At 39.0% G+C, this 13,389-nt stretch overlaps 1 protein-coding gene across 2 annotated transcripts in view; it reads right to left on the bottom strand.

Moving 5' to 3' along the window:
* The window catches only part of AK5 (adenylate kinase 5), a 210,446-nt gene that overhangs the window by 152,339 nt on the left and 44,718 nt on the right, over positions 1-13,389 (bottom strand). For both annotated transcript variants that reach the window (XM_036351095.1, XM_036351094.1), the window contains exon 6: positions 4,748-4,939. In XM_036351095.1, the coding sequence (XP_036206988.1) occupies positions 4,748-4,939 (192 nt within the window). The remainder of the gene's footprint in view (positions 1-4,747; positions 4,940-13,389) is intronic.

Genomic DNA, 13,389 nt, shown 5'->3' with positions numbered 1-13,389 from the left:
ATCATCAGAGTGACCCACCAGAAGTCAAAACATCATCTCATCAACATCACCTCATCGCCTAAGGACTAAAGACAATAGCTGACGGCTGCGGACCTCCAGGGCTGGCCTCATCGTAGCCCCTTCCCCTTTATAATCCTGTCCCCTGCACCTTGCTGTAAGACAGGATTTGAATGCGTGTAAGCACCCTGTCTTCTTGGTTGGCTGGCCTTCTCAATAAACGCCTAATATGATTCAGCCCTGCCTTCGTTATTGGACACAGCGACAGGCAGCCAAAGCTCAACAGGGGGTTTTCCGGTAACAGTTTCAATAGTGAAGACGATTCAAACAAAGATGAATTTTATAGTTTTAAAAATAAAGACCAAAATTGTCACTACAATACATAATATTGAGGCTTTAAAAATCTAGACAGGGGTATTATTGTTCAAGAATTATACAGTTTCATCAAGTCCAAGTGCTCCAAAGTGTCATAAGACACAGCTATTCAGTGAGACTGCACAAGCAGCTCTTCTAATCCCAATAATACTCAAACTTAGAAGAAAAACTTCTGACAAATTTTGGGAACTCTCAGCATCCTAATTAGAAGCATAATGCTGAAAAGACATGATGAGCAATGACATCCAACCTTATGGAAAGTTAAAAAAACAACGTGTAAGCTTGTGTGGAAAGATGCTATGAAGTCCCTAAGATACTAACCTTGTGATTGCATATCATTTCATTCATACCCACACAGATGGCTGTGCATAGAAGGATATGATAAAAGGATAAAAATAAAGAGACCCCATGCGGGGAACCATCTCAATAAGATACAGTATTCAGGCAATAGCCATGGCTATTTTAATTAGGTTTCTTCTTCAGTCACTGGGTTTGTTCTTTAGTCAAATCTGCCAACAGATACAGGCAATGGTGAAGTAAAAATGAAAAAAAAAATGGGTTGCCCTCTGTTACAATTCAGCTACATTATTCAGACACAGCCACTATATAGCTTGATTACAAGGATGATATAGAAATTAAAGGAAACACTGACACAATTTTGTAACTGATTAACAGGCACGTTTAAGGAAAAAAATGAATTTGGCATGATGTTTTTAAAACCTAAATTCTTCATTTCGGATTCCTTCGATAATCTATCTATTAAAGAAAAGGCAACATAGTAGCCTTGAAGAGCACAGAATTGTTAGTGGTACATGTAGGTTCCAAAAGATAGGCATTGGGGGTGGGGGGTGGGGGGGTGGGAGAGGAGAGAGAGAAGAAGAGATAAAAATAATCTATACTAATAAAAGGGTAATATGCTAATTAGGACAGGCGTCTTCTGGACATCCTTCTGGACAAAGCTGCAGCGGCTGCAAGGGCTGAGGCATGGTTGTGAAGGGCCCAGGCTCAGGCCGGCAGTGTCAGCAGCAGCAGGGTGATGGGGGCAGCGCCTTCCCCTGATCCACCAGGTTGCCTCCTGCAGAGGCGGTTAGGGGTGATCATGCCAGAAGGGGGGCAAGTTAGAGGTGGTCAGGCCGGCAAGAGAGAAAGTTAAGGGCGATCAGGCCACCAGGGGAGCAAGTTAGGGGCGATCAGGCCAGCAAGGGAGCAAGTTAGGGGCGATCAGGCAGGCAGGCAGGCCAGTGGTTAGGAGCCAGTAGTCCTGCATTGCGAGAGGGTGCAGGTTGGGCTGAGGGACCCTCCCCCCATGCACGAATTTCATGCACCGGGCCTCTAGTAATAAAATAATAGCTATCATTTGAATTGCCCTGGCAATGTTCCAGGCACTGCTCTGAGAATTTGACATCCACTTACTCCTCACAAATTACACGGAGGGAGGATCAATAACTATATTCATTTTACAGGTCAATCAGTCACAGAAAAGATCAGTAACCCAAAGAAGGTCACACAGGTGGCAGGTGTTGCAGCTGAATTCTGAGCCAGGCCATGGGGCTGCATTGCCATCATCTGCCATATCACCTGCATTCTCTCATTTCACCTGTGCTACAACATTGTACAGCAGGTAACATCATCTCCAATTTATAGATGAAGATCAAGTCCTAGAGCATCAGGAACTTATTAAATGGCAGTGGAGCTGAAATTCCAAGTGGGAAGTTTCAGACTCCAAAGCACTAGAGAAGAGGAGCACCAAGATGACCTTTCTCAATGGGACTGAGGAGGGATGTGCTCAGTGTGGTCCTTAAGATCCTCCAACAAAGACAAATAATGAAGCGTACCTGCAGGGAGGAGAGGGCCTTTTCCAGTCATTATGGGGATCCCATAATGACACAGTGCATGACATGTGAGACTCTCTCTACTCCAGGGGTGGGGAACGTCCGGCCCTCGGGCCACATAAGGCTGGTGAAACATTTGGTCTGGCCCTGCCAAGGCATTAGAGGAGAGTTAATTAAATGCTTGACCAAACAGAGCAAGCTAATTTTTAAGTTGATCATTTTGTATGGCCCTCAAATGATGCTATAAATATCCAAATGGCTCTTGGCAGAGAAAAGGTTCCCCAGCCCTGTTCTAGTCCTTTGCCAGTCATCACACTCGATGATTCATGTTTAACATCATTTTCCCAGTAGACTGTAAGCTCTGCTCATTTAGTGTGAGCATGCTATGTACCAGACAAGGACCCTTCTAGGTGCTTGGAATATGCCGGTGAATAAAAGGAAGAGCCTTACCTTTTCCTTATTTAACTGTGCACCCCTAACACCTAGCAGAATGTCTGGCACCCATTGGTTCTCAATAAATATTCACTGAATGAATAAATGAATAAATTAGGAGGGGCAGGTAGAAGCAAAAAGGAAAGAAAAACTACAGAGAAAAGGAAATATCTTTGTCTGATCTATTAACCCAAGATTTTTACTAACATCTTAATATGCTTGTGATGAATAAAGACAACCATTTTTATGTTACTTAACTCATCTTTAAAAGTAGAAATGCTACCATATTTAATTCCAAAAGTGAACTATGACCCAAGTTCTGAAGGAGGACATGTGGTTCAGGAGGCAGCCTTTTGTCAAACTGATTTTCAAATTACATTCTCCGAAGCTTAGCCTGTGTTTAATACTCACCGCTTTTCAAAAGGCGACTTCCCAAGGCAGGCATTCTCCCAGTAAATAGAAGCGTTTATCTTCAAGCTCATTGGGTTTTAGCAATGAGGTTACAATACAGGCTGTCATCCACATTGGTACTGACTCCCTCAATTAGAGGCGACGGCACTTCACCTCCATGCAAAATATTAGTAAATTAACTTTCCCCACTCTGCATTCACTGGGGAAATCTGCTCTGCTCGCGATGCCGAACGTGACAAGCAGGGAGTCATCAGAAACGCTGCAGTAATACCGTCAAGCCTTGCAAACATCAGTTAAAACTCTGGCTCTGCACCTAGCCTTTGGGGTTTGGTCTGTAGGGCCAATTTCTTTTTTGCACGCAGAACTCAGCATTGGTAATTTGCAAGAGAAACAAGCAGTAACCCCAGCAACAAATAGTTACAGAAACATCCACCCTGGTTTTCTGAAATCTTTCCTGTAACTTAATGTCTCTTTGAGACCATACAATGAACTCTGGCACTGTAAACAATTTTCAGATCGGATTTACAATTCTCTGACATAACTTCCACTTAAAGAGCAAATCCTAGTAAATATTTCTTCACAGCTAAGAAGACTGCAACGAGATTCTTATTCAAATGTCGTGGCTATCCCTTTCAGATTTAAGGGCACTTTAGTCTAATGAAGAGATACTTGAACCCAGTAATTGTTGGGTCATAGGAACGCTGTGGATGGGCATCAGTAGATGTATTTAAAATTTGTGAGAAACATTGTACATGTATTGTATTGGAATGGGCACGCTCACTTTAATCAGATTCTCTACGGGGGCTGCAACCCCATCAGACAAGGACGGACCTAAAGGCTAAGGGGAAGGTTTGCTGAGGTTGGCCACCAGCCAGCTACCATGGAGTTGCCCCAATTTTAGTGTCTTCTTTCGTAAAATTCCTTTTTCAGATACTGTGATCCTCCTCTCCTCTATGTTTTAATACTTGAATCCACGATGTTATGGGGATCATAAATCGAGCTGAATCTTCACCTTTAACATCCTATATTCTAGTAATTATATTAACTAATGATTCAGCCTCATCCTTCATTGGCATTCTGTGTATCATTAGCCATAAAACAAACTAAACATTTATGAAAATATTAATGTTTGCATTGTATCGATGGAGCAGAAAGATCAACACCTCCTGTTTTTTGACAGTAGCACTTCCTCATGACAAGTCGAACCCTTAGGAAATGTTTTTATGTCCTCAGAATCTCATTTCTTTATGTGGGACGTTACGATGAAGCCTAAATTACAATTTAAGTCTAATATGTAGAATACTATGTCCACTATGTGTTTTTAAGTCTATCAATTTTGTTAGGTTTCCAAAGACAGAAGAGCATACTGAGAAGCTGGGCGAGTATTGCTTAAAATATAATTCAAATAATTATTTCAAAGTCCTTTTTGATTTGGGGGCTATGGAATTCTAGCCATGGTTAAAAGTTATCATCTTTTATAAAATTAATTAAAACAAAAGTGTGTGTATTTTTATCATTATGACTTAATAAAGGCAAATCAGGTCAAAATTATCCATTTTTAAAATTAAATCTGAACCCCCCTCCCCCCCAAAAGCCACTTTTCAAATGCAAAGTAGATTTCTACATGAGAATAGGGGCTAATGAGAAATACGAAAAGATCGTTCTTGTCCAGGACATGTAGAACCATGGCTCTCACTTACCGTCATGATGAGCCCCTTCTCCTGGAAGTATTTAACCAGCGGAGCAGCGTTCTGCTTGAAGTTCATTAGTCTCCTTTGCGTAGCTTTCAGATTGTCATCAGGCCGGCCCTGCTGCTCTGCTCGCTTCAGCAATCTTTCTTTGAGCCTCTGGTTGGTGCAAGCCAGGAATACCACCAAGTCGGGAGTGCAGATCTGTGGAGAGCATTAAACAAGTCGACAGGCATTCAGCATACCAACCAATGCAAGTGCAGACAATGGCCTCCATCTCTTTGGTTTTCCTGCAGCTGTCATATTTCTGGCCCTCTGTGTTTTTTGCCAGTGCATTTCCAGGGCTATCACTCTACACAAGATCAGGAGGAGCCACTGCTGCTACAGTCCATTAAATGGGCATGTCTCCATAGCCATATGCAGTGACCCTACTTATTTCCAGAAAATACTTTTGTTTATGCTCAAATATGTATCCTGGTTGAATTAAGAACAATATAGGCCAAACTTTGCCAAAGATATGTGACCTGGTTTTAGAGACTACTGGGGCCACAGATGTGGACAGTTAAAAAGTATTGCTGCTATTATTACCATTTGCTGCCCTTTTAACAGTATCTACCATATGCCAGGCCTAGTGCTAAGTTATTTCCCTTGATGTTGCTACACTTTACAACAATCTGCAGGGTAAATATTACCTCCATTTTACAGATGCATAAACTGAGGCTCTAAGAAATTCAGCACTTGTCTGAGGTCACATGGTCAGTAAGGTCCAAGTTGATATTTGAACCTAAATCTCTCTAGTCTAAACTGTGTTCTGTCCACTATTACAATGCACTAAATGGCTCAAAGACCTTTGTGAATTTCTGAAAATACTGAGGAATGACATGGAAGGAACCTATGAAATAAACAGTTTTTATTCAACTCAATTGGAACTAATATTGCATTTAAAAGGTAACATGGTCATTAAAGTGAACACAGTTTCTTGATGAAAAAGAGACAAGCCAAAAAAGGCAATTGTGTATAGTGATTTAAACAATGATCTTCAAAACTTTTTATTGCATCCTTACATTAGTAAACTATTTGATCATATATCCATAAATGTGTACTTATTAATTTATAAAGTATGCATGCATGTATGATATGCATATATTACCATACTAATATAGGACGCGGGTTGTATAGTATAATTGTCACTATGGGTACATGGCGGATTGATTTCAGGATGCCCCCTTGGAGGCCAAAATCAGAGGATGCTCAAATCCCTTATGTAAAAATGGCATATTATTTGCACATAGTCTACCCACATCCTCCTGTATATACTTTATAATCCTCTCTAGATTACTTAGAACAGCGGTTCTCAACCTGTGGGTCGCGACCCCTTTGGGGGTCGAACGACCCTTTCACAGGGGTCGCCTAAGACCATCGGAAAACACATATATAATTACATATTGCTTTTGTGATTAATCACTATGCTTTAATTATGTTCAATTTGTAACAATGAAAATACATCCTGCATGGCAGGTATTTACATTACAATTCATAACAGTAGCAAAATTACAGTTATGAAGTAGCAACGAAAATAATTTTATGGTTGGGGGTCACCACAACATGAGGAACTGTATTAAAGGGCCGTGGCATTAGGAAGGTTGAGAACCACTGACTTAGAATACCTAATACAATGTAAATACTATGTAAATAGTTGTTAAACTGTATTGTTTAGGGAATAATTATAAGAAAAACAGTCTACTACCATGGCAACAATAGACCTACTACATAGTGCATGTCAGCAACAATGTACATTTTTTTCAAATAGATTTATTTTATTTTTTCCATCACCACTTATCTCCTCTATGTCTTCTTCCACCTCCATACTACCCACTCCCAGCAATCACTACACTGTTGTCATGTCCACAAGTTCTCTGTATTTTTTCTTCTGTTTTGCTCACCCCCTCTACTCCCCTCATCTCACCCTCCGCCCCCCGCCAGCTGTCTGCCTGCTCTGTATCTGAGTCTATCTGTATTTTGCTTGGTTGTTCAGTTTGTTCATTAAATTCCATTCAAATATTTTTTATCTGTGGTGAGTTGGATTTGCAGGTGCAGAACCTGCAGATATAGAAGGCTGACTGTATACACAAAAATACAATTTAAAAAGGATGAGTTACAATAATCATAATTGTTATATTTTCTTCCCACAGTGGCTTGCTTTATGCACTATGGATACCACTGGTTAGGAAATAGACTCTGGAGGCTGGAACATGGATTCTACTTTTTGCCTAGCTGAGTGATGGGTATATGACTTAACTTTGCTAAGCCTCTGAGTCCTCTACCAATAGAGATACACAAACCTCCCTCTCTAAGGATTAAATAAGATATTGTATGTAAAATACAGAGCACAAACTTGATCCAGGTGCTCAATAAATTTTAGCCATGTTTACTATTGGTTTTCATAATTCTATGTTGTCCTGGTTCACCTTTAAGATTTTGGTTTTTATTTTGTTTATTTTTTCTTCTCTCACATTTTTCCCTTCTCAGACCCACAAGTGGGGCATTTCCTGCGGCTTAGATGATTTTTTCCCTTTTCAGATTCTAATTTTCTTTGTATTCTCTCAGTGTCCTTCCACTCTTCTGGTTTCAACCACTACCCTATTAATGGATTTTAAATCTACTTTTTTGGCAATGACTTTCAATAGTCCTATATTGTCCAATAGGCTACATGATGGCTCTACCGGTGAGTCTTAATGTTATCTGTGACTCAGCAAGGCCAACATCAATTTCAGCACATTTTTACCTAAATGAAATTCCCATCTTGTTTGTTTGCATATTTATTTATTTTTATGGTAGCAACACTACTTTCCTAAATCTCTCAGCTAGAAGCCTTAGTACATTTCTAACCCTTACTTGTCAAAACGTCAATCTCTCTGACGTATCGCCATCGCCTGTGGATTCTGCCTTTGGAATGCCATTCAGTCTCCTCTTCCCCCAATTCCTCCTGCCACCGTGCAAGCTCCGGCACACACCAGCATAAGTGATTATAAGCATGAACTTGAGAATCAGATGGTCATGAATTTGAATCTAGAGTCTGCCACCTATTAGTTGTTTGTCCTTGGGCAAATGATTCAATTTCTCAGAACTTCAGTTTTCTCAACTGTAAATAAAATAAGGGGAAACCCCTCATCCTATCTCAGTAGCTTAGTATTTCCCAGTTTTTTAAAAACATCTAAATAGCTTTTGAGAAATCTTAACAATTTAGGTAATTGCTTTGTAATTTTTGTGTGATATAATAAAACCTTTGGAAATAGTTAGCCTTACCCAATATAAAATAATGACACCCTTTAAAATTTTCTTTAAATAAATATATAAGAAAGACCATTTCTGACAAATTAAAATGACATTATATTGTGCTTGGTGTGGTCATAATGTCTATTAAGATATGGAAAAAACCTGAACTACCAGGTTGGTATTGAATACAAATAAAGCCTTGCATTTTGAAATTCCTGTAGTTTGCATTTAAACAAATTAAATGGTTTACCTTAATATATTTATTGTTTTGTTTCAGATTGCAATGTAAATGCTTCTCTCTACCTAATGCAGTGAGGTCACGGATAGGCTTGCATATGTAATCTTCACTATAGTTTGCCTTTCACTATTGGCTTTTTTTTTTTTCTTTTATTTTATTGCTTACAGTCTTACAAAGGGTATTACATATGTGTCCCTTTTTTTCTCCCGCCCTTGTCAATCCCCTGGCCTCCCCTACCCCCCAGTGTCTTATGTCCACTGGTTATGCTTATATGCATGCATACAAGTCCTTTGGTTGATCTCTTACCCCCCTACCTCCTGCCCCCCAACCCTCCCCGGCCTTCCCGCTGCAGTTTGACAATCTGTTTGAGGCAGCTCTGCCTCTGTATCTATTATTGTTCAAAAGTTTATAATGGTCTCATTATCCATGAATGAGTGAGATCATGTGGTATTTTTCCTTCATTGACTGGCTTATTTCACTTAGCATAATGCTCTCCAGTTCCATCCATGCCTTTGCAAATGGTAAGAGTTCCTTCCTTTTTACAGCAGCATAGTATTCCATTGTGTAGATGTACCACAGTTTTCTAATCCATTCATCTACTGATGGGCACTTAGGCTGTTTCCAAATTCTAGCTATGGTGAATTGTGCTGCTATGAACATATGGGTGCATATATCCTTTCTGATTGTTGTTTCTAGTTTCTTGGGATATATTCCTAGAAGTGGGACCACAGGGTCAAATGAGAGTTCCATTTTCAGTTTTTTGAGGAAACTCCATACTGTCTTCCATAGTGGCTGCACCAGTCTGCATTCCCACCAGCAGTGCACAAGTGTTCCTTCTTCTCCACATCCTCTCCAGCACTTGTCGTTTGTTGAATTGTTGATGATAGGCAGTCTGACAGGTGTGAGATGGTACCTCATTGTTGTTTTGATTTGCATCTCTAGGATGATTAGTGACTTTGAGCATGTTTTCATATGTCTGTTGGCTTTCTGAATGTCCTCTTTTGAAAGGTGTCTATTTAGGTCCTTTGCCCATTTTTTGATTGGATTGTTTATCTTCCTTTTGTTAAGTTGTATGAGTTCCCTATAAATTTTGGAGATTAGGCCCTTATCAGATATGACATTGGCAAATATGTTTTCCCACACAGTGGGTTTTCTTGTTGTTTTGTTGATGGTTTCTTTTGCTGTGCAGAAGCTTTTTATTTTGATGTAGTCCCATTTGTTCATTTTCTCTTTCGTTTCAAGTGCCCTAGCACTATTGGCTTTTGAAGTACAAGAGACAGCTTGAAATTTAAGATTTTGTTTACACTCTGAATAAAACTGCATTTTTGTTTATTTTTATATTAGTATACTTTTTTAAAAAAGCAGTTTTAGGTTTACCAAAAACTTCAGTGGAATAGCTAAGATTTTTGATCAATAAATGCAACTTCAGGTGTGATAACAATGACCTTGAAGTGAATCTGCAAAGCTATTTAATTTAATCATTGTGATTAACTTTCCGTCTTTCTTTAGACAACATTAAACAATATATAGCTTCGGATATAAAAATTCAGATGCGGAACAGACCAGACCACCCTGACAAGTAGGGATAACCAGCTGATTGCTCAGCAGAGTGGCTGTAGCCACAAGCATGCACTTCTGTGCATCTGTTTCCTAATGACCACCATGTATGTCCACTCACTGGGGGCTCACGTTTTTGACAGTGCATTATTTTGAAGGAAAAGGCATTTAAATTGTTTGCTTTCCCCCAAAATGTAAAATAGCAGCAGGTACCATTCTGTTCCGAAAGGTGTGAAGCCCCTGTGAAGTTTTTATGAAATTTACTTGCATGAAATGTTGAGAAGTTTCAACAGTGACTCCTTCTTAGCCTATGTTCTCAAAATATATCTGCTGATTGAATGACTGAAAGAATAAGTAAATGAGTAAGGAAAAAAACACCCCAAGATACTGCTTTTGTCTACAAGGAAGTAAACTTTCCAATTACTGACATTGTTCCTCCCACTGAATCAACTAAATCAATTTTTTTTCCTGTCATTATATAGTCAAGTCAATCTTCCTCTATCCATTTTCTTAAAGTCCCTACCTGAGTGATTACTCTGTTAAAAAGAACCTGTGATTGCCTTTGATAGTCAAAGGCAATATTCATTGTGTCAGACTATCAACTGAACTGATTTTAAGACTCCCATTCTTAACTGTCAGTACTTTTGACTGCCCTATTCTTTATGAAGACATGTTATAAGGCTTAGACTCCATAATTCAGACCACACTGTCAGAAGCCAGGAAGCAAAGTACTAAAGGGGAGAGAGAGAGAGAGAGAGAGAGAGAGAGAGAGAGAGAGAGAGAGAGAGAGAGAGAGAGAGAGATAGATCACAGTTGGAACAAAATCTGGAATCACAGAAACTAAGAGATGGAAAAAACTTGGGGGTTATCTAACCCAAATGAATGCCAAACCTGTCATCTTCTCCACAATCCCTTGACAAGTGATTTTTAAGTTTGAACATTTAAACTTGAATGTTCTTGTGAGCATTTCTTGTGATGGGTACTTGCTTCTTATAAGGCAGCCCCTTTCTGGATGACTGTAATAATTGGGAATTTCTTTCTAATATTGGGCTAAAATTTGCTTGCTTATTCTGCCTAAAGGTAAAATGTGAAATACATCAAACATTTATCGAATATACTAGTATATCATTACCACAGAGGACAGACTAGATCATAAAAAGAAAAAATAAGGTAGAAAACTGAACTTCATTATCATTTAACATGGAGATAATTGACAGGCAGAGTTTTCAACAGGCTAAGGGTTTGGGGGACAAAAATTGAATATGAGACTCACCGAAGAGCAAGAGCTCTAGAAACAACTACTCTAGCCCCACGCTTTTAGTTGGAATTGTAAAGGCTACACCACCCAAGTATATGTGAACCAGTCCTCACAAAACTAAATCTCATTTAGAATCATCCCAAACCCTCCATATCTCTAAATGAGATTTAGTGAACTAAAAGGTCAGAAGAAAATATCCAGAATAAAGCAAGGGGAAGGTAGGGGCAGGAAAAGTACAGAAAAGAGCAAAAGAGACATATGAGACAATGGCTTAAAGTTCTGGAAGAAGTGAGAAAATGAAAAGTCAGTATTTGAAAATATAATAGTTAAGAATTTTCCAAAATCACAAATAATATCAAGTTCCAGATTCAGGAAGTAATATGAAAACCAAGAAGAACAAACAGAAAACCCAGATCTAACTGCTAAAAGTCTAGATAGACAACTACAAAAAAAATCTTTAAAGCAGCCAGAAAAAAAAGAAACAAAAAGAAACAAAGATTATCTTCAGCCTTCAGGATTAACAATAACACCAACAAAAAATAAAAATAAAATAAAAAAGATTACCTTCAGAGGAGCAACAATAAGACTTACAGCTAAATTTTTAAAAGAAACAATGGTAGCCAGAAAACGAGATGACATCTTTAAAGTGTCAATACAAAATAACTGCCAACCTAAGTTTCTAAATCCAGTAAGAATATCTTTCTTTTTTTTTTAATCCTCACCTGAGGATATTTTTCCACCGATTTTTAGAGAGAGTGGAAGAGAGAGGGAAAGACAGAGAGAAATATCGATGTGAGAGAAACACATTGATTGGTTGCCTCCTGCACAAGCCCTGACCAGACCGGGGTCGGGGAGAAGCCTGCAACTGAGGTATGTGCTTTTGACCAGAATCGAACTGGGACCCTTCGGTCAGCAGGCCGATGCTCTAGCCACTGAGCCAAACCGGCTCGGGCAAGAATATCTTTCAAAATTAAATGCAGACATTTTGAAACAAAAACTGAGTAAATTTGTGATCAGGAATTCTACACTAATGGAAATATTAAAGAATATTATTTAGGTAGGAAAAAAGTGATCCAAGATAGAAAGTTGATGCAGATGAATGAATGAAGGACAACAAAATGGGAAATATGTAGGTAAATCTAAATGAATATTGACCCTATAAAAATACTAAAATTATTTTGTGGTATTTAACAATAGAGATTAGTCACGAGGCAGGTAAATGAAGTTCAACTATTCTAAGGTCTGTTCAGGATGTGGTAAAAGTATTAATTTGTATGAGTCATTAATGAGTTAGTGATGCATGCCATAATCCCTAGAATAGGAGTCAGCAAACTTTTCCTGTAAATGGTCAGGGAGCAAAGATTTTAGGTTTTGCAGTCCATATGTTTCAGTAGCATGAAAACAGCCTTGGCAGGCAAGCGGGAGTAGGAGACTGGGGAGAATGCCGAGGAGGAGGGCAAGCCAATCAAAGGTGCAGTGTTGACCTGGTCACTATGACAGGCGACTGGGACTCCTTGCTGTTGGGCCTTTGGAGGGAACATGGGTGAACAGCCTTTATCCGTTAGATCCTGCCCCTATTGGTCAGTAGGTGTCCCTTGGCATGTTACCTCTGTCATACTTTCTCATTGTATGTATGCATCTCAGGGCAGGAGGCCAAACAAACACAGTGAGTTGCTGCACATCCACTGGCACAGAGATTTTCAACGGGTATGCCACAAGAGTTTTTAAAGCATGCAATATCTGACTATTTGGTCAGGGGCATAGATCTCTTCCTTTAGATGGTCCAAAAAAAAAAAAAAAAAAAAAAAAAAAGGATGACAGCCAACATAAAATAGCTGTGTGATGTGATTGAATCAAAATTATACCAATTGTCAGATTGGCAATATATTAGTGTGTCACAGAATTTTAGTAGTTTATGGGTGCCATGAAATGAAAATGGTTGAAACACTACATTGGCACAAAGCTGGGTTCAGCTGCAATGTCAAGTAAAAGGTGGGCTGAGAGAATAGGAAGTGGGGCATCAGAGGTATTTCAATATACTTTAAATAGATACTTTAAATATATAGTCTACTTTAAATATAAAGCTACAGAAATGCTAAAAGTAAAAGGATGGCAAAACAAAACATGCTATTGAAACATTCCCAAAAGAAAACTGGTAAAACTAGACAAATATCAAACCTTTAAAAGTGGGCAAAGGACTTGAATCGACATTTCTCAAAGAAGATATACAAATGACTAGCAGGTGTATGAAAATATGCTCAACATTACTAATCATCAGGGAAATGCAACTCAAACCACAAGAGATATCTCCTCCCAGCAACACAA

The sequence above is a fragment of the Myotis myotis genome, unplaced genomic scaffold, assembly GCF_014108235.1.
Source record: "Myotis myotis isolate mMyoMyo1 unplaced genomic scaffold, mMyoMyo1.p scaffold_m19_p_2, whole genome shotgun sequence".
Taxonomy (NCBI): Eukaryota; Metazoa; Chordata; class Mammalia; order Chiroptera; family Vespertilionidae; genus Myotis; species Myotis myotis.
Note: the sequence above shows the minus strand (reverse complement) of the source record. Positions and strands in the feature narration are given on the sequence as shown.